At 36.6% G+C, this 22973-nt stretch overlaps 1 protein-coding gene across 18 annotated transcripts in view; it reads left to right on the forward strand.

Annotated features, from left to right (window-relative positions):
- LOC131684446 (voltage-dependent calcium channel type A subunit alpha-1) overlaps positions 1-22973 on the forward strand; it is a 481660-nt gene that overhangs the window by 437346 nt on the left and 21341 nt on the right. For 14 of the 18 annotated variants that reach the window (XM_058967322.1, XM_058967325.1, XM_058967327.1 and 11 more), the window contains 5 exons: positions 4727-4845; positions 4910-5064; positions 21610-21840; positions 22252-22406; positions 22473-22744. In XM_058967322.1, the coding sequence (XP_058823305.1) occupies positions 4727-4845; positions 4910-5064; positions 21610-21840; positions 22252-22406; positions 22473-22744 (932 nt within the window). Of the gene's footprint in view, positions 1-4726; positions 4846-4909; positions 5065-21609; positions 21841-22251; positions 22407-22472; positions 22745-22973 lie in introns of those variants that run through there. The other 4 variants (XM_058967328.1, XM_058967331.1, XM_058967333.1 and 1 more) reach the window with 4 other exon arrangements.

Consider the following 22973-nt stretch of genomic DNA (forward strand, 5'->3'; position numbering starts at 1 on the left):
CTGGGAAATGACCGATACCTAATTGTGGATGCGCCAGGAGTACAGTTGAAGCAGAAGAAGACGTCAACTATCTTTGCGTCTGATCGGATGAAGCCCTGGTCCGTCAACGCATTGGTGGAAGACAGTGAAGAAGAAATTTTGAGTTCCGATGACTCGGAAGACTGAGTAAAAGATCGCCGGGGCGGGATTTAACCTGTGGTGCCCGTTATAACAGAATTCCAATTTTAAATTTAAATTTTGGCACCACCCTATCAATCATATCATCCGAAGACAAACCTCACTCTCTCATTTTCAATATACTTAAGTCAGTCTTATACTATTCATGCAAGGGTACGGAGGTAATACGTTATTAGTCCGAAATCCAATAATTAACCGTTTACACGATGTTATTTGTATCACGCTCACAGTTTCGTCGTTTTACTTTCGTTGGTTTGGTATCTTTGTTGCACTTACGTTATTTCAGTTTCGTCAATTGTGGTGACTAATCTTATCATTTTTTAATCAATTCTATAACTGAATTGTTCCGCCGAGGCAGTATGCCAATGAGGACAACCAACATTTGTAGTTTGTCACTTTTGAGCAGTGTGTTGAAGACAAATAAAGGTTACGTTATTCTGAGCATCACTCTTACACTTTCGACATTTTTCAATTAGTCGATTTTAGTGTCTCATTTTTGCTCGCATTGTCACAAGTATTTAGATTTGATCTACTGTAGGATAGATTTAGATAATCAAAAATAAAAATGTGCTGAAAGTGCATTAGTGGTGCTTAGAATAACATTACTTGCATTCTTTTTCTCTAAAATGTTGGCTAGAATTAAGGAACTGCGTGCTCTTGTTCCCCTTTAGAAACATTACCTATATTGAGCATTTTAGTAGAAAGATTGCAGTATATTTTAATGATTTAGTTACAAAAACCGATTAAATTAAAATAACGTAAGTGTTACAGCATTACCAAACCTAACGTAACTAACATGACGAAACTGTATTTATGCTCTGTTGACGTGTCAGTTGTTTGTTCGTCATTATTTCGATTGCGCATTTTTCAGCTGCATTACCGAATAATGAAACGAATGTTTGTCAGCATGTACATCAAGATGCGTAGAATGCGGGGGAGTGATAATCTTAGTTTGTTTACATTTGTTAGTTACGGTGTTTTCAAAAATCATGCTTGACTTCTTTATTGATAGCTTCTCGATGCATATCCTTCCGGCAGTCGCGTTAGTGCACTGAGTGCACGCTGCTCTGAAAATCTAGCGAAATCGTCTTAGGGCACCAGCGGCTGCTCGTTCAGTGGGCCATAAGAGCGACTTCCGGAGGGATATACACAAAAATAATTTTTTGTGTGTTTAAATTGGTTAAAATTGGATTGTTGATAGTTGTTGATGGAGAAACGTGACTGACTTATGAAAGGGCATACTTTCACGAATTAATAGTTTTAGTTGAAACAAAATTCCAAATATCTCGAAAACATTTCCATTTTGGAAGGTGCTAGTCATAAGCATTTTGATTTGAAAAGATATTTAGAATCATATTCTATAAAAAAAATTATAGTTTTGTCTGTCAACTAGCATGAAATTTAAAAATAAGTTTAACGTAATTTTGGAATTTTTATGCTATTATATTTAAAACGTTTCTTGTCTTTTAAGGTTTCTGTTGACGGAAGACAAGAAAATATAAAAATAGCAATTTTTGTTTTTGAAACTTTTTGTTCCCTTTAACTGATTCTCGGATAGATTTGCAAAACATTCTTGGCTCTTTTGAAAAATTTCTCTTGTGTCAAAGTGTTTTTATTGCCAGAAGAAAACATAGAGATTAGACCGGTAACAATTCTGACTTTTTTTGGAAACACTGTTATATCCAACGGTAATTGGATTCACATACCATTTGTCAAATATGAGCTTTTTCCGAAAACTCTAGCTCACTCACAAGAGTTTTCAAGTTTGTATGTGAAAATATATGAAAAATAGGCAAAAGAAACAATAAATTCAGTAGAATATGCCAGTATCATCTTGTGCATCCCGCAGTCTGCAGATATATAGCTTAAGGTGTAAGGATCAATATATTATATTAAAGACTGCAAATTGATCCGATTTTGCAGTAAAAAGATATTCTCATATAAAGTTATGCGTTGCCTCTCTTTCTCGCACATGCTTGGAATAGGAAATTTCAATAAAATCGGTTGGTCTTCAAAGTTAAATAATTCTGTCGAAGAATCTCCAATGAATAAGCAACCCTCTTGTGGGTGAACTACAGCTATCGGAAACAGCTCATATTCTGCATAAGATTTGTGCATCCAATTTCCATTTGAATTAATGTTCCGGAAAAAAGTCAAAATTGTTGCCGGTCTAATGGAGACTCATAAACCGCACAGAACTGCGAAGTTTTATTCGAATCAACAAGGGTACTGTTTGGTGGTCGACCGCTTTCACATGGAATCCCTCTATTATTTAAATGTTCATTTAACGTTCATTATGTCTAGCGTCCACTATGCCTAACAGTTTCTAATGCCTATGATATATTATGCCTAACATCCATTAGGTCTAACATCTTTACGGTTCATGCATTTCTGCTTTCCCGCTGCAATAATCATCCCCATGATTCCCCGCGAGCTTTCCACACCTAGTCTTATTGCTAAAATGGGTGGATATGTGGCTCAATTGTTCGCTTTTAGTTATTCGCTGCGCAAAATCCAGGCCGGCAGACAACCATTGTCAATGACCCAGAAAACCCGGCGAAACTTACTCGATACGAGTCAAACGGGACATACGGGATTTTGCGTCGTACTGCACCATTCATGCTCAGTGCGATTACTTGCTATTGAAAAAAAAAACCACTGACTGGAATAGGGAGTCGTCGAAACAGTCAATGCCGTGCTCTAATGGATTCACGCATTGCAAATTAGCATCGGTGACCTTCCTGTCGATCTCAACAATGTGAGCGGACAAGTAGACGTGGTACTCCATCCTAAGAAACTTATCACCGGCAATGTCATTTCGTCATTGTTGTGCTATCTTATACCATGATACTTGATCTAGAGATTACTACAAAGTGGTGTTTTCAAAATTTAAATATTCTGCTTGGTTACTGAAATATATCGAAACACGATTGTGAGAAACGAGAAATTCTCGCTTGAATAAGCCATGGCTGTCTTGTGACAGTAAATTCAGACATCCTTGATATTTATTAATGTATATGACAGCCGTGAATCTTACAGCTTGCCATGAGCTGTGTCTGGTAAATTTTTTATTGCGTCCTGATTTCTACCAAAAATAACACTGTTAAATATATATTGCTTCTAAATTATTACTTTTTGTCGTTGTTTTCCTGAATCAGAGGCAGGGAATTTTGGAAATTTTGAGTTCCAATATCATGGTTTTAAATCCTGGTATTTTAGCATTGTATTGAATCTTCGGTGGACAATTGTACCACGTCATAGATTGTCACCAATACACATTTTGGATACGTGTGAGTACGACTTTTGTTAATATTAAAATATAACTTTCAATACAGTCTGTGCATCTTCGCATAAGTCGATAGATTATTATGAATAAGATAGAAGCATCGATTGTCTTCACCGAAAGGTTTTTAGCCTTTATAGTTTTCAAGATATTCTATTCCACCCCACATATGAAATATATGTTTTCTTGTACGTACTAAATGGTACTTTCCACAAGATATTACAACAGCGACAATACACTAATATAAACAAGCGAAGAGACAGCTAAAATATATAAGCCTTAAAGTGATTGCAATTCCGTCATTATAGAAGATGAAGGAGCTTTTCCAAACAAAATCTAGAGGTTCTCTCAATCGTGTAGTTTGATAGTTAAAAATTCTTCAGAAAAGATACCTTCAAAGTTAGCATTACACTGATGCTATTGAATTGACATTTTAATGGACATAATGTAGAATAGGTCAATCCACGTGTGTTCCTAATCTTGTACCAATTGTAGAATAGATTTTTAGCTTTGAAATATACGAACGGTGACGGTAAGTAAACCTGCAGTGAAGTCAGCCAAAATCATAAGCAACTTCGTCCTGATCTACATACTCTCGCACTTTCTCATGCATGCTTCCGATTGTAATTTTTATCATTCGCCTGCTAAAAATGTTCGCTTGGCTTTTTAAGACTCGTTATCTAGATGTTTTCGTTTTAGAACCATTTGATTGCATGCTCGATCTGAGATTTTATCCAGAATAATATTCTGATAAGGCTCTGACAATTTTCACTCAGTATGACACATACACATATAAAAACCGGTACACTCTCATCATTTCATGGCAATTCAGTTCAGTCTGCAACAATAATCCCAACTAAATATAGGACAAATCGTACTATACTACAAAATCAAACAATTGGATAGTTGAAAATAAATTAAAAGTGTTTTATTTAACAAAAATATATATACATACTGTTTTAAGAAGTAAAATATAGTACAAAATACAGAACAAGCGATTTCGTCCAAATGGATGAAGGACCTTAACCATAAAAATAGATTATTAGAATAAAATGTATTTGTAGTGGAAGTAGTATTGTCCCTAGGTTTAACCATAGCTTAAGGCACACCGGTGATTTCGAGCCACTACGAGCTAGTGTAGCGTTCTTTAACCTGCTGTCTTTGTCTTTCCCGTTCCGTTCTCTGTTTCTGTTTTCTCTCTGTCTGCTTGTCTTTCGATTGTCGTTCTTTTTTTACCGTTCGCAAAACCAAACATCAAACTTGCAGGAGTTACAGGACGTTTCCCGGCAGCCATCGCTGGAATCACTGACGGGAGTGGACGGTCATTTGCATCCGGGACATGGTTACCACAACGGACACCACCACCGCCGGTCGCCCAGTCTGAGGTTAGCAACCCCGAATCTAATGTATGAAAATCTAACCTAATGGGTAACTTATTTTTCGTTCCAGGCGAGAATCACCTCTGGTACGGACGCCCAGCCCGAGGCGTCGCAGTCATCTACACGAGATAGGTTTTTCAGACACAGTTTCCAACGTGGTCGAAATACAGAAAGATGAGCACAGACGTGGTATGCATTTCAACTACATCCACAAACACCATCGAGGTATTTCATTAAAAATTCATACTCGACTAATTGAGAAACAAGCGAACCAAATTCTTTCGATGTTGGTGTTGATGTTGTGCAGGGTGGCACAACGTTATCGGAACCACTATTCATCCAATGAGAACTAAGGGCAGTCGATGAAACTACATTTTTGTGGGTTTATTTAACCTAATAGTCTCTCGAAAATTCTTTAAAATCGTTAAAATTTTCATATTAATTCAAATGTTTAACAATATAAAACAAAAATCGTTTCTAGCACATATGTGTGAGTGCGAACTGGGCCCAACGTCTCAAACAATGAAATGTGGAACCAATACAAAACTCGTGAGCTCTAAAAGTTGTGCCACCCTAATGTATCTTCTAGAATATCTACGCTGCACTACAGTTAACAAGCTGTCCTAACTTTCCCTGAGCATCTCACCACCTATTGCCTCTTCTGATTCTTCTTTGTTAAATCTTGATTTGCTGTGTCAAACAGTACGCAATAAAGTGGATGATATATTTTAATGTTGAAACGCTACTAAATACTTTTCTGTTGCTATACCCTAACTATATGATGGCTTCTTACATTAAAGTGTTTAGTTTCGGATTTGCCGTTTCTCCTAGAACTATATCTGTGCGTGTGCGTGTGTCCTTGCCATAACTAAACGAAACCTCTTTCAAATCAGCGCCTAAGACACACAAAACCACTTGTTGGCAGTAGCTTCAGCAACGCCAAACGTGTACTCAAACAACAGCGCAACACCACGCCGATGCGTCCGTGATCAGACAAAAAAATGTCCTCTAAAATTAAGGTTATGAATTTTTACTTGAAACAGTGTGCCTCACAGTCATCACAACACAGACCAGTTCAATCTCTTTCACCGCGAACATTTTCTAGACTAGAATAGAGTGAGAATTAGAATGTTTGAACGTTGCAATTCACACGATGTTGTTATACAATCACACTGTACAGTTCCACATTTTTGCCATCATTCAGTTCGTTGAGTAAGATGTTTCACTTTTCCTATAGCTCATAGAACACAAACACACAGTCGGTTGCACTTAGACATCATTGTGGTTAGCCGTTTTTTAGTCAGCGGGTTGCAGTATCATTCAAAAAGTTTTTAAGCAAGTTCCATAATATCCGTAGGTATATGTACCTCCATTACACAAGAAAATCGGTAATCAATAGTTAGGTATCCATTCAATCCTTATTCTCTCTGTTATGACACCATTTTTAATTGATAGCGGTTTCAGGTTACCACAAATCACTAGAAACCTTCATCAATATGGATGTCTTTCAAAAGGAAGTGGTCAATGAATAATACAAATTAACGATCTGTTATCCAAGATAGAGATTTCAAATCACTACAAATCAATGGAAACCGTCTTCAATATGGATACCATTCGAAAGCAAGTGATCAGTACATGCCGGTAATCGATGATTGACACCATTTTGATAACTAAGATGGTGGTTTTCGATAACCATAAAATACTGAAAACTATCGGAAGTATGAACGTCATTTGCAAAGGGGTGTTGTGTAAATGACTCAAACAACATCCGAAAATCTATAGGAGGTGGTTTTAAGGGGTTATATATGTTGAGGTCGGTCAAAAAATCGAAAAAATATTCTTTTATCTTAAAGTATAAAATTATAAAGATCCAAGCAGTATAGTATCTATAGAAGCAATGTTATAACGTTTTTCATCGTGCTTCCTTACGGGGGCCTGGGTATACACCAGACATCCCATGAACATCGACTATTTTGTAACTGTGCACAAAATTTCGTGCACGCGTTCAATCTCAAACATGCTTCGTCTCGATGTACAGGTTCGCCTCGAACATCGAACCAAAGCGAACGGTATACAAACTCTAGTTCAAACATCCGTGTACGTACACCGGGCGCGTACACGAGAACGATTTACTCAAGGCAAACAGAGTTAACGCTAGTGATGATGAGAGTGAGAAAGAGAAAACTAGCGCCTCGAACCGACGTGTACGCACACCGTGTACGTACATGGGGTTCGGTTATACAGGCGAACATTTGGACGTGTTTAGGTACGAAATAGTGTGCTTGAGTTCGTACACGAAGAGTGGGTATAATATGAGCACAGAACCAGAGCGAACATTGTGTGCGATGTGCATATGGGAAGACTGGTATATACACCCAGGTTTTTTTTACGCGGGGGATACGTACCACGTAAAAAAACCGTGTAAAAAAACCTCGTTAATTGGAAAATCCGCGTAAAAAAAACCGCGTTAATTGGAAAATCCGCGTAAAAAAAACCACGTTAATTCGAAAATCTGCGCAAAAAAAACTCAGCAAAAGACTTAGAATATTTTTGGAAGTTTTTTGCGCGGATTTCGCAATTAAACCGGTTTTTGCAAAAAATATTCGAAGTCCTTTTGGATGCAAAAGACAAAGAAGATTTTCGGAAAGATGGAAGATACGGGTCTGGAAGATTCCGTATGGCCCGCACCCCAGTTATATGGGTATTTTCGGAATGGTCTTGAAGAGTACTTTCCAGAAATTGATTTTTGACGCCATTTTGAAATCAAAGATGGCGACTTCCGGTTTTAGCGAAATTCGCTATAACCCTATCAATATGGGTATTTTCGGAATGGTCTTGAAGAGTAGGTGCCAGAAATTGATTTTTGACGTAATTTTGAAATCAAAGATGGCGACTTCCGGTTTAGCGAAACTCGTTATAACCCATTCAATATGGGTATTTTCGGAATGGTCTTGAGGAGTAGGTGCTAGAAATTGATTTTTGATGTCATTTTGAAATCAAAGATGGCGACTTCCGGTTTAGCGAAATTCGCTATAACTCAATCAATATGGGTATTTTTGGAATGGTCTTGAAGAGTAGGTGCTAGAAATTGATTTTTAACGCTATTTTGAAATCAAAGATGGCAACTTCCGGTTTAGCGAAATTCGCTATAACTCAATCAATATGGATATTTTTGGAATGGTCTTGAAGAGTTGGTGCCAGAAAATGCCATTTTGCAATCCAAGATGGCGACTGCGGGTTAGCAAAATTCGCTGTAACCCAATCAGTATGGGTATTTTCGGAATGGTTTTGACGAGTTGCAGACAAACGTCGATGTTTGCCGTCATTTTAAAATTCTAGATGGCGACTCCCGGTTAAAAAAAACTGCGTTAATTGGAAAATCCGCGTAAAAAAACCACGTAAAAAACCGCGTAAAAAACCTGGGTGTATTATACTTGAAACTTCAAACGCGATTATCTCGAAATGATGTTTTCTCAATAACGTCTTTACGGTGACTACGATTGCCTAAAAGGTTTTCAGCCGATTTACTTTTTTTTAATGTTCGTAATTTAACAGCCGTGTCTTTGAACGATTCAATTTTTTCGTCAAAATTTTTATATCAACGTTTTGAATTTTTTTATAATTTCTTCATATGAAAATAGTAGCTTTTTTGGAAAATTCGTCCTCGTTCGCAAAAATAAAAACAAGTCCCTGTACTAATGGTTTTTGTTTGCTTTTATGCTTTTAGTTGAGCTGTTAGAGAGGAATCGTCGTCACGACAGACCTCTTTGAAAAAACGCGTTTTGCGAAAATTGTTTTAACATCGACAATCATAAATATTTTTTCATGTATCAAGTAGATTTTGCATACTAGACTTTGTACTACGCTAGCCGTATAACAAGTGAGAGGCTGAAAGCAAGAGTGGGTTAAAATTTTGCTCAGAGTAAAATCAGGCAAAAGTGGATCAAATATTAATACGCGCAACAGTGGTTCGACAAAATTTTCAGGGCAAGACTGGTATATAATATTAACCCACTGCGCTAAGAAAAGAATCAGATATCTCTTATTCGAACTTGTGGATAATGAAATTTTAGTCAATGTTTCGATGCCTTAGAAATCATGAGATATAGGATCCGTATAGGTTAGCAGACATCGGAAATGGACAATTACCGCCATTTTGAAATCCAAGATGGCGACTTCCGCTCACCACAAAATAGCGAGAACCGCTATCAATGTGGGTGTCATTTGAAAGGGGGTGGTCAGCAGACCCCGAAAATTAACAATTACCGCCATTTTGAAATCCAAGATGGCGACTTCCGTTTACCACAAAATAGCGAGATGTCGCCATCTTGGATTTCAAAATGGCGGTGATCGTAAATTTTCGGTGCCTGCTGTTCACCAACTTCCAATTAAAACTATATTGATGGCGGTTCTCGCTATTTTGTGGTAACCGGACTTCGCCAGCTTGGATTTCAAAATGGCGGTAATCGTCAATTTTCGGTGTCAAATGACCACCCCCCTTCAAATGATACCCATATTGATGATGGTTCTTACTATTTTGTGGTAACCGGAAGTCGCCATCTTGGATTTCAAAATGGCGGTAATCGTCAATGTTCGGTGTCTGCTGACCACCCTCTTTCAAATGACACCCACATTGATACTGGTTCTTACTATTTTGTGGTTACCAGAAGTCGCCATCTTGGATTTCAAAATGGCGGTAATCGTCAATTTTCGGTTTCTGCTGACCACCCGCTTTCAAATGACACCCATATTAATGGTGGTTCTTACTATTTTGTGGTAACCGGAGTTCGCCATCTTGTATTTCAAAATGGAGCTAATCGTCAATTATCGGGGTCTGCTGACCACCCCCTTTCAAATGACACCCATATTCAGGGTTGCCACTATTTTTCAAAGAAAATCTGGCAGTTCAAATAAAAATGTCTGGAAAAATCTGGCACTTGACAGCGAACTCGAAGTCATCGAAATTTGGCATACATTTTGGTCTTTATAGAACATTAATCGATTTTTGTTTTGGAAAATATGACCCAGATTTCCAAAAATGGTGTGTAACAATCTCTATAATTTAAAAATCTGGTAGAATGAGAGATTTATCTTTTTGCTAGAAGCTTAAAAAAACTCCTGATGTGCCAGATAAATCTGGCATAAAGGTATTCCCTCTGGGGTGTAACGTAGAATTCAGAATATCTGGAAAAATCTGGCAAAATTTAAGAAATCTGGCAAAATGTCTGACTTGAACAAATGTCTGTTCAGTTAGGAAAAATCTGGAAGATTCCAGATAAATCTGAAACATTAGCAACGCTGCCCATACTGATGGTGGTTCTTACTATTTAATGGTAACCAGATGTCGCCATCTTGGATTTCAAAATGGCGGTGATCGTAAATGTTCGGTGTCTGCTGACCACCAACTTTCAAATGACATCTACATTGATGGCGGTTCTCGCTATTTTGTGGTAACCAGACTTCGCCATCTTGGATTTCAAAATGGCGCCAATCGTCAATTTTCGGTGTCAACTGACGACCCCCTTTCATATGACATATTGATGGTGGTTCTCACTATTTTGTGGTAACCGGAAGTCGCCATCTTGTATTTCGAAATGGCGGTAATCGTCAATACCTAAATACCGTCCGATACCCTCTGACCACCAACTTTCAAACAACTTCCACATTGATGATTGTTTCATTGATTTGTGATAAATAATTTCTGAAACCATTCTTAGGATAAAAATGGAATATTTTTCCTTTCAGGGCAAAAGTGGTGTATCTTTTTAACCCATTTTTGCGCTAAGGTTTTTTTTTATCGCATTTCTGCTCTGATTAGTACTTAAACCGGTTTTGATCTTAATAAAACGTATACCACTTTTGCTCGCAGTAAATTTTTAACCCACTCTTGCTCTCAGCCAGTATTAAATATGGCTACATACTTCTACAAAATTTCAAACTTTTCCCTTTTTTCATGCACCTCAACATATTTAACCACTGAATCGTAGCATTCAATTGATGATTATGTACCACTGGTTTTACTTGCACAGAAGAAGTCATCACAGCGGATGTAAAATAAACTTCCCTGGCAAAATAAAACCACACCTTTCACGGACGCATCCATGTCATTTTCGAATAGATTTTCTTAACGTAAACTAGCTATCAACTTGATGAACATTATTCATAAACTAAACTGTGATTTTATTCATAGACTCAAAAACATTTTTCAGAACCTGACTATACGACGTATGCTAATTCATGATTAGTTACATTTTGATCGTAATCTGGTCTTCGTGGTTAATTTATAAAATCATAACAGACTGGATATTTTCACTTGACTTATGTCTGGTAACTTATTATTCATTAAGCCTTTCGTGAACTAATTCATGATTCGCAACATATTAGTCTCGATTCAATACCCGCACTCGTAAAATAGTTCACAAAATCAAAGTTTTATTCATAGACTCCTGGATTGGTCCATGATTCCTAGCGTATTACTCAAGAATCACCATTCGTGCTCGTTAATTAGTTTACGTAATCATTTTTGTTCCATGAACTTCACCACGAAATATCAATACAAATACATTACAGAGCCACAAATCGTGTTCGGAGAACAAGATACCGCGAATCAGTCGCACTTTCACGATCCCGATGAGAAATTAACTGATGCTGTCGAAGAAACTTATCGCATACGTGCACAGTGGGCTTTTCACCAAAAACGTGTCATAAATGATTTGCGTAAAACCGATAAACCGTCCAGCAATAATGTCAATAAAGAAATAAAACCTCCCTTTGCAGCAATCTACGTGATTCAGTTGTCGTCTCTGTTGGTAGGATACCGATCACATATAGGTTTATTAGTCTCATAAATATGTATAATTTTTTTCTTCCATCATTTGGTCGTAGGTAATTTTGTCATGAGGAACTTAATGTTGCTATCAGTAGCAACATTCTAGTCGCTTTGCAAGATTGTATACACACAAGTGCAATGTATGATAAAACAGTAGAGACACCAAAACGTCATTCCAAAGCCAGCGGTGCTCATATTCAGAACAAACGTATTAGTCAAAAGCTGCTTACGGTACCCCCAGATAAACAGCCAGTAGGAAGTTAATACGAAAGACGGCTTGTGATTTGTCAGTTGAACCAAGCAAGAACATTTGAACACGAACGCCTTCACAGAATTAGCGATGGCGACAACGGTATAGATACAAGATACAGTGGATGAAGGAGCCCTTGTTTGTCTCAGACGAAAGAAGATCTCCACGCCAAATCACTACCCTCTTTACGCATGGGCACACTAGGCCAAGGCCAGGGGCCCCGGGATTTTGGAGACCCCGCGATGAGGATAGGTGCATAAAATCATAGTAGTTGTCGGCACTGCTGGCGCCATGAATGCTTCAAATGGAAAGAGCAGCCCAATTTTGATTTGATTCGAAAAATATTTCGATGAGCATTCTTGGATTATTTCATTATAAGTTGAAAGAGAAATAGAGTATTATCCAATCCTAAGACATAATGATTTGAAGCAAAAAACTCACAATTTCTAATCGCTTTTCTCGCTATATTTCAACGACCAAGCAAAATTTCAAAATTCTGGAAACGCCATCTTATAGAAATTCGTTAGACGAGTAATGTGGCATATCTAACTCAGTTTACCCCAAAATGGCGTTTGGCATAAGATAGCACAACAGCGACGAAGTAGAACATTCTTGAGTTTTGGTCAAACCGGTTTAACGTCAATTGCAACGGTGGGTTACGATAACAGTCACTCTACCAACTAAAGAATCGTTATTCCTTATCCTGCAGCAAGAAACGCGAGGCTCGAAAATGAATTATCCTGATTCTAAATCATCTGAAGGGGATTTGCCAACACAATATTTATTGATTTCACAACCTTCTGTTAGCGAAGTTGAATGTTTATTGAAAAGCAAAATGTGGTTTTTTTAGGCCACATTGCATCCAGCTGAATCACATCAGAAACGTGATACTGCTTACGTTCAATATACAATAAAGATCAATTTTTGTGAAATACATTCGTTTAAAGTCTTTGTCGCATTGTAGTTTTAACCAAGATGTACTTTTAAAAGCTGAATTGGTTTGGAATATTGTTACTCGTAGATTGTCATAGTGTTAGGTCAGACATATTTCAATGCTCGGTCAAATGGAACAGACATTGGAACCCTTGGCACATGAACTTCTGATTTCAATTAGCTCAGTCCGAAGTAAAACGCATCAATCTGAGCGATATTGATGTAACTTATAACATGTGTACTTCTAGTATATTAGATATTTTTTGGCTTTGGAACGAAAAATTGTTCAAGAAATTTTTGCACTGCGTTGAAACCGTGGCCAAAAAAAAATTCTTTTTTCAAATTAAGAAAATGATTAAGTTTTTGTTAAATAGTTTTTAAAAACAGGTTTGAATAGAACTCATAAGCTTTTAGACGGCAGTATCTGTAACTACACTTCCAGCTTTCTTCTATTCTAATTACATTTTAATTTGTTTTTTTAGCAACATTTGAATGTTTTATCTGCTGCCTTTTAATTGCCCAGTATCCTTCGATTTACTAAAGTTCCAGGCAGTTTGGCGTATTGCAGTCTTTGGGCACAAAATTTATCATGATAACTGTATAAAACTCTAGAACAGATTTTGCAAAACCGCATGTCTAAAAGAGGTAGTCGACGTTTTTGAAGGAACTCTTTGCGATAAATTTCATACACTGGTTGATAATCCCTGTTGTGACATAAACCTGACTTCCATTGCCGCTACTGCAGATTGCTTGCCAGACCGAAACTACCTGATCAGGTTCAAATTATTCTTTGTTTGTATTTTGCGGTGATATCAAATTTACCTCTGGCGGTAAATATCGGGCACTTTCGAAACCGTGGCGTTCACTGCCTGGAGTCGTTTCTAAGTTTGCGATGGGATAATTTCGAATTCTTGCGATTTGCGAGCGAATTTTTTTAACGTTTGCTTTTCTGGATTTTCTGGTTATTTTCACCAAATTCACCAAGCTATACAAAGAAATTTCACCAAGAAGAAGAAACCCAAAAAATCTGATGATAGTATGAAACAACAAAAATCGAATTAGACGAAAACAGTCGTAAACACACCATGATGTACGTAGAATCCTTTACTGGCCTCGCCAAGGGAACTCGAATGGCGAATTTACGGTAAATCTACCCTACGCCATTATTCCTCCTTATCGACTTAGAAGCTCCATCCTCAAACAACGCAACTAAGGAGTTCAAATTACTATTGTTAATTCTGTCAGTATACTACCAGGGCCGCCGAGAGGAGAGGGGGAACGTGGTGTTTCCCCCGGGCCCGGAGTCTTGTAGGGGGCCCGGACTTTGAACAGAAGGAGTTATTCTGTCAACTATTTTTTCAATAACATTTTATTTTATTTAGATTTAATTTCCTCCAATTTCTATTATAAAGTTAATCGTACATTATTACATTATAAAGTTTATACTGCATGAAACTAATCAAAGGAAAACTTTGAAACTTGGACTTAAAAACGATTTTAATGCACAGTGGGCAAAAAAACAAGATCTTTTTTTGTGAATTGTGTTTCAAAAGACTGAAATTTACTTTCTATTTCATACTTTACAACAATTATCTCATAATTTTGACCGACTATTTAAAAAATTAAGTTAGTTAAAGTTGAAAGTTCAGGGCTCTCGAAATTGATTTTGATTCGTATTTTACTAATTAATTCGAAACTTTCAATCTGTGCATGGGTTTCAAGAAAACAGTGGTTTTTAATGATTAGTACAATTGCGATTTTTTATTTTTTCAAGACGACATGTGACTTCTATTTCTACTTATTTCAATCCGACGTGGCTGCTAAACGAATCACAAAATAATGTATTAGAAATAAGAAAAAACCTTCTTTTAGAAAGCTTGACTGGTCAAATACGATTTGTGAAACTAATTCTGAATAACTCCACAAATCAAAAAAGAACATGAAAATCCACGAAGAAATCGATTCACAGTAATTTTTCGTATTTTTTGTTTAAATACGAGAACCCGACAGTTTTTGCCATTTTTAACTAGCTTTCTCAATTAAAATGAATTTTTGCATTTTTTCTTTTGTTTCATATTTGCTTTTTTGTTTCTTTTTCCATTTCATCCAAGTTTTGTATTCTTTCTATTTTCTTCATTCAATCTCATTTTCCTTTTTTATATATTTTGCTCCATATTTTTCTTTTTCTATTTTTACCATTTTTGTGTCTTTCTTAAAATTTGTCCCATTTTTTGCATTTGTCTCAATTTTTCAATTCGATTCATCTTTTCATGTTTTATCCATTTTTGCTTTTTACCTATCCTTTTATTGGTTCCTTTCAGTGTTTCAAAAAGCAGTCCAATCAGCATGCGTTGAAAAAACCATAGTTTGATGAATCATTAAAATCCATGATTTCATCACTCATGGTTTTTTGGTTCCTGAGGAGTGAAAACCTCCAAGGAGTGAAAACAGGTTACTAGATTATAATTGCATCATACAGTTTAAAAGCTCGATGTTGAGCTCAATTTAGATTTTTAATTTTCATTTTTATCAAGCACAAAAGCAAAACACAACCTTGGTACAGTTCGTGGAGAAACCTTCTTTTTCGATAGACCTCGCAGGTTTGCATTCTATGGCTAGCATACTCGGCTATTACAGTAATAAATAGTACACCAGCTTTGCATCCTTCCACTGTGCATTTGAACTCTTGGACTTTTTCACTCCAGCAGAAATATATTTTCACCGGATTTGAAATGATTCCCCGTAACAATTGTTATAATAATATATTTGTTAATGAAACTTAAATAGAAAACAAAGGGTTTGCTTCATTATATACGTGCTTCTGGGATAGTTGAGAAATAAAACGTACAAATCTTGAAGTACTGGTAGCTAAGTTTGAAATTAAATTCGTTCTATAAGCGGTGACAGAACAAGAATCACAAACCGGAGTGAACAGAAGGAGCCAAAACCAGGAGGGAAAACCTAGGAGTTAAAACTTAGTTGGATGTCTTTGATTTTTTTACTCACTCCCAGAAACGAGCATAACAACGCTTGGTTTCCACCGCTCCTTTGGAAACAAGCTCCTTGGAGAAAAATGTGTGGTTTATTTGAAATACTGGTTCCTTTATTTAACTCAACTTTTATTTTCTTTTATTTCTTTGTATTTTTCCATATCTTCCAATAAACTTATTGTAGTATTTTTGTATCCTCATTTTTCTCCATATTTTTTATTATAGGTTTCTCTCATTTGCTTTTTTTCTATTTTTTCGTTTCAATTTTTTTTTCGTGTTGTGAAATTTTCTGTTCTCCAATTATCAGTTTTGAGATTTATGCTTTTCCTTTGCATGGTTTTTTCAATATACACCCATCTTTGTTTATTGGTATGTTACATTACACTTAGCATTTTCTTTTTTTTACATATTTAAACAATTTTGAATTCCATGTTTTCTATTTTGTTACATTTTTTATGGATATTTTTCTTATTACATTATTTTGATCTTTTTGGTTTTTGTGCATGTTTTCGGTTTTCCATTTCATCAAAATTTATTTTTTCCGCTTTTCTTTTTAAAAGATTTATTTATTTTTTAAATTTTCTCTTGTTTTTCTTCACGATAATATTCCTGTTTTTTCAATTTCTTCTAGGATTTTCACTTCTACCCATTCAAACAATTTGGATTTTACATGTTTTCTATGATTTCACTATTGTCTGTTTTTGGGTTATTTCCACTTGTTCCTGTTTTCTATTTTTTCTTCAATCTATTTCCATTCATTTTCATTTTTAATACTTCTTTGAGCATTTTTTTTTATTTTTCATAGTTATTTTATTTATTTTTTTCAATACATTCTTGTACTTTATCATTTCTTCTGTTTTGAAACATTTTTAACATTTTCTTATTTCCCTGTTCTCATGCTTTTAATTTTTAAATGTGGTACTAATTTTTATATTTCTAATTATATTTATATTTTGTATAATTGTTATTTTTACGACTATCTCAGTGGATCCATTTCGTTCATTTCTATATTTGTTATTGTAGGCTTGTTTTTATATTTTTGCTGTATTTATTTTTCTTCCTTTTTTTAATGTATTCCATGTTCATGATGTTTTAGTTTTAGTTTCATTATTTACCAGTTTTTCACTATTTTATCCATTTTGCAATATTTTTCTATTTCTGCAATGCTTTTCCAATTTACTTTCTCATTTTCTTCGTTCAATTTGATTGTTTTAATTATGCATTCGGTTTTATTAAATTGTTTTCACACATGCAAGATTTTTTAAATTTTTACATTGTTTTAATTTTGTCCTTTTTCTGTTGTTTCTCCGTTTTGGATCTTTTTCTTTATTTGATCATGGCAGGTTTTGACTATTTGCATATTTTTAATCTTTTTCCGTTATTTTAATGTCATTTTGTAGCTTTTTTCTTTTGTTTTATCTTTGTATCTATTTATTAGTTTTTCCTCTTTTTTTCTTTTTGTTATTTTTCTCTCTTTAAATTCTATTTCCATTGAATGTTCTTTTTGTTTTTATTAAAATTCATAATATTTTCATTTTGCTACTATTTTCGCAATTTCTGCAAAGTTTTAATTATGAGTTCTTCAAAAATATTGCACCAAATATATAAATAAAGAACTCGCGATAATCACCTGAATCATTTTCTCTGAAACCAAAAAAAAAATCAGCAACACTACCGAACAAATGAGAAGTTGTATTTTCAGAGACTGGCAATGTTGTAGCGCACCGACTTGGCCGAATGCGTTGATTTTTAACGAATTCTAGGTGGAACCAGACAAAGATTCGAAAAAATCCATGCAATACCGACTTCTGGATTAAATATGAAAATATTGATAAATCGGCTACTTTCAAAGCCACTCCAAATTTCGTAGAGATATTTAAAAGGATTTACGATGAAAAATTTGATCGGCTTAAACTTGACGGATTTCTTTGCATGGAATTCAACAAATTCGAAAAAACCCTCATTTGCCTTCGTGCAGGCTTTTTTATTTGACATTTGCTCTTGGACAGTGTCGTCAAAGCAAGAGAAGAAACACAGAGAAATTTTGCTCGCGTATTGCCTTAATTCGAAGTATTTGCACGCCAAGTTAGTGAAACCGTTAGAAGTGACCAAATCAACTACCACCAACGTAAAGGCAACCGGGAAGAACAGTGGCCGATATTTTCAAGCATATGAAGCTGTCGAAGATCACACAGAAATAACTGATTCGGCAGGCTTTCTGTACCTATGGTTTGATGTGATATTTTCATTGCGACCGAGCCCGTCAACAAGGAAATTTATGTGAAAAAGTGCATGAAAATAACGTCTTTCATGAAGCAACACGATTATTCCACGCTATTTTGTCCGAATTTGGAATACTGCCATTACGGAAAAAGGACATGTAGTGGTATAACGCCTACAAGAATCTGGTGGCACCCAAGGACAAGAACTCTTCCAACACACCAGAATTTGGCCCTATCGAGGAATATTGGTTCACCGTCAAGCGGAACTTGAAGAAGACTTAAAACTGTCAAAGTAAACTGTGTGTGGCGAACAAATGGGACGAGGTGGTTGTACAGAATTTAATGGCAGTAATTAAATGACGCACAACCGAAAGCATAGCTGAATATTTTTCTGTATTTTATGCTATTTGAACTTAATCATTGTTGTTTGACAAAACTTTGATTATAGACGACGCCGGTTGTTAAGTGGTAAGCGTGACCGCTGTTCAGTCCAGTGGGTCTGACTTCAATCTCAACCGAGGTCGTTAGGATGTTCTGAGGTGAAAACTCTGTGTCACGTCTTTATTCACAAGGGAGTCGTTGGTCCCGGTGTAGATGAACCGATATCTGGTTTTGGAGTCACCACTCTGGTGTCAGTGATAGGCACACAGTGCGGACAGAGGCCGACAGAAAATAACAAAATAATAAAACAAAAATTGACCGTACCACCCCTTGAAATGATAAAAGTCATTGAAATTAACAGCACTATTCTCCTATAGTTCTCCATGAAATACATAGCTGATATTTATTTTTCAGATTTGGAGATTAACAGTTCCTGTGTTCGAAAAATCTACAATGATGGAGGGGGCCCTTATGCTAGATCCCCCGGGCCCGTATATTCTCTCTACAGCCTTGCTACTACCTGCGTATTTAATTATGCTATTGAGAGAAACGCAACGCGTATTCATTCAATTGTTTTCTTATATTTTTAATTGCCATTACAAAATGTTCTATTTTGGAACACTTGAAGTAAGATACGTTTTGCTGATTTCATCTATGTGATGTAGCTCTTAATCATATTTATTGAATACTACTCTTAATCTATTGCGTCTGTTTAACTAAAGGGGGCCCTTCGTTCAATAGTGCCCAGGAACCCCGAATGGTCTTAAGACAGCCCTGCGCCAAATAGCAGGTTGCGTGTGAATGATCTGTCGGACACCCACTTAAAATATTTTGTTTTAAGTTTTACGCATTGTAAATATATGATAGATCCATGGCTTCGTTAAGCTAGTGCATTGAGCAGTATTGCGAGTTATTAAGTTTTGATGTTGCTCGCAAATACATAGGCTTAGACAGCGACGATACTTTTCGAAGATTGAACACTTAGCGAAACATCGCTACTTGACTTTAAAGATGTCTAAAATTACTATCAGGGGCGATGAGTCATCAAAATTTGCAAGTTGTCGATAGATTGTGTTATTTTATGCACTAACCGATCCTGAATCATCTAACTAAAATACTATCAACAATTTAGTGTATTTTATTTATTTTTATTACGGTTGCGCATTTAGGCAAAATTAAAAATATTACAAGAATTACCCAAGTAACAATTGAAGTTTTATAGAATGCTGCAAGTGCAATCTAAGTTTTATGAGTTTTCCCCCAAAAAAACTTATCTGGCAGGCGATTCATAGGTGTGGTAAAACTGGCATTGAATTCTACTTGTAACAACTAATGCATTTTTATTTCTATAACGAGAATACCCAAGTAATAATTGCGGTTTATGGTAATTATATAAATTACCATAAAACCTCAATTGTTACTTGGGTTATTTTCGTAATAGAAAATGCATTAGTTGTCACAAATAGAATTCAATGCCAGTTTTACCACACCTATGAATCGCCTGCCAGATAAGTTTTTTTTTTTTGGAAAATTTCATTCTTTTGAATATACTCTGAAATGCCTAACTTTGATTAAACCGCTGAAATATTCTCGTTCACTAAGTAAACTGAAGTTAATTTTTACGTAAACTTTGACATCGATCACGATGTAAATCGAATTGGGGAGTAACTGTATTTCCGAATACGAAGTTTTGCGATGACAATTCAGCCAACGAAGTGAGGCTGTCCAGCGGAGATTCATACGATATGCGTTACGTCAATTGCCTTGGAACGATCCGCTGAACCTGAACCGTACGAAGATCGTTGTCGATTATTAGGACTACACACTTTAGAAGATCGTAGACCCGCGTCGTAAACTACCATCGTGTCTAAGCTTCTTATGGCTGAATATGATGTTACCGATCTTCTATCACAAATTAACCTCTACGCACCAACCCGTGTCCTTTGTTATCGAACACTGCTGCACTCTGAAATGCACAACACTAACAACGCTGGTCTCCTGCACCTCATTTTTGTTTGCAACTGAGATAGATAAGCGCCATCTTGTGATGAAAATCATGGCTAGGGTGGCATTCTAATTAGCTTCTCAGTATGATAAAATTCATGCAATTTGGTCGATAAAAGCTAATTTTCAAACCATTTATATTATATGAAGAGTTTTTCTGAGCAAGTTAGACTGGTCGTTTAAAGCCAGGGGTTTAGCCCTGTACTTAGCTTGGATTTTTTCATAATGCAATCGAATTTGAACGTGATAATTGATTAATAGGGCAGTATTACTGTCGACGTTTCAAAGTACGCCACCAGGACATTTTTTTCCTTACACGCAATTATACAAATTTTGGTACAAATAAATTAAACTAAAGCTGGGAAAGTCATTAGTATTCATAAGAGCTAGAATAGTTACTTAGCCATATAACACTTACACCGGAGTTTTAACCAAGCATGTATCTAATACAGAAAATTTCTACCGTGTCATGTTCATCTATCAAGCGTGCACATTATTACCTCACCAACTAGTTGAAAATTAGTGAACACCACGGCATCACCAAATATAGTGTAAATAACACAATAATGGTTACTAGTCGAAGAAGCACGTAGTTTAGACCCATAGATTTCTTAATATAACTTCACCTTCCCTGATTCATTGATTAGATTTGTTTTATGTTGATTATATCTAACAGTTCGTTTGGTTGATCCCGTAGTACCCATTTCATTTCTTGAACACTAATATTCAAAAGATACTAAGATAGAAAAGTTTTCTACTGCTGATCTTTTTAGAGAATACGCTACGAAGATGTTGTTCATTTGTTTTTAACTTATTTCTAGATAACGTATAAAAAATCTTATTATTAGATAGATTTAGTTTTAGTTTTAGTTATGCTTTTCAGAATAAAAATGACTCGATCTTTACCTTATGTTTACACGCAAAATCTTTCGCCTTCACTAGCTTTTCCTGGGTGCTCATATTTAATCTTAGAAGTATATATCTATAACACGCATAGCAAATCGTAGCGGAGTGTTCGACTTCGAACCGAGATTGAACGCGAGTGACCTTGTTCCAAGCCCGGTGTTCTTTCGCCTTCTATCCAAGAGTGTGTGTGTGTGTGTTGTTCCCCCTCTCCGCATCTGTTCTCGTGCTATTATTCGTTCTTCTTCAAATATATAGGTTCCTGGTCAGCATCAACCAGCCCCGCCCGTTCGCCGTCACCCAGTCGTATCGGTGTACATAGTAGTGCCCAGCATCGTAGTCGAAAAGATCGTCCCAAAAACCACCCGGCCCACCAACCGTACGACACGACGATCCTCTGCGAGCGGTCCCGATCGCCGAGTCCTGCCAGTTTGCTCCAAGAGCTGCGGGACCGGGATCACGCGCGGCGAAAGTATAGGAATGGAATGGGTACTGGAAACTTTCTTTTCGTTTTCTTTATTGATCTGTATTCTGTTATCATTATTTCTTTGTTTTCTGATCCGAGTCCATCCCCCTCATCTCTCTATTCATCATGTAACGCTGTCCACTGTTTCTGACACTGTTCTCTCAGAAAGTCTTGTTTTGTGTGTTTGGGTCAAAAACTAGAATCTACCTCGGATTCCCTAATGTCATCATAAAACTCATTGCATGTGTCCTCCAACTTGAACATTTGTGTACAGATCATGGAACTCCTTTCTACACAACTTTATATCTGTCTGTACTGAGGCTATGTGAATATTAGAGTCATCAACAACCGTGTGAAAAATTACCTGTTAACTGAATTTGTTAGATTTCTCACATTCAAACTTTATTACTTGCTAAAACCCATTGAATCGCAAGGTCCTCCAGGTCATGTTCAACACAGCTATCCTGTTCTGGTTAGCCGACGCCAGGGACAGGGCCGAAGGTTGCCACCAACCCCGTGCAAACCGTCAACGCTGCAGCTGAAGCAAACCAACATCAATTTCCCCAAGCTAAATGCTAGTCCTACTCACGTACGTAGAAAAATACATCGGCACCTGCCCCCGAGACACTGAACAAGTTTCCTTATCTATTTACAGACGTTGCACTCAACTCACACAACGCCACACAGTGTTCACTCGATGCCACAGACTCGGGAGTTCCTTCGGGAGCGGGATCGTGACCGGGATCGAGATCGGGATCTCTACTATCGGGAGCGAGATCGGGAGCGGGACCGGGAACGCTATCGGAGCAGCCGCGAGCGGGATTCGCGAGACTACGGTCCACTGCAGTATGAGTTCAGAGATCGGGAACGGGAGCTGTATGAACGCGAGCGGGAAATTGAGCGAGAGTTCGAGCGGGAATATGAACGGTAAGTGGTTTTTAATCAGTTGATTCTAGATGATAGATGCACCACAGCTTCATTGATTTAAAGTCGGAAGTAGTTCCGAATGTCCCGAGGTGGACTTTTGAATTAGAACCGAATTCACTGGCGGCTTACTCCTGTGATCGTTTGGAAGAAGTAGGACTATACTGCTAAATCAGTCCCATAAATATAGGAAATTACATAGAAAATGGGACAAATATACGATCATGGGCAG

This window comes from Topomyia yanbarensis, chromosome 2 (assembly GCF_030247195.1).
Source record: "Topomyia yanbarensis strain Yona2022 chromosome 2, ASM3024719v1, whole genome shotgun sequence".
Classification (NCBI taxonomy): Eukaryota; Metazoa; Arthropoda; class Insecta; order Diptera; family Culicidae; genus Topomyia; species Topomyia yanbarensis.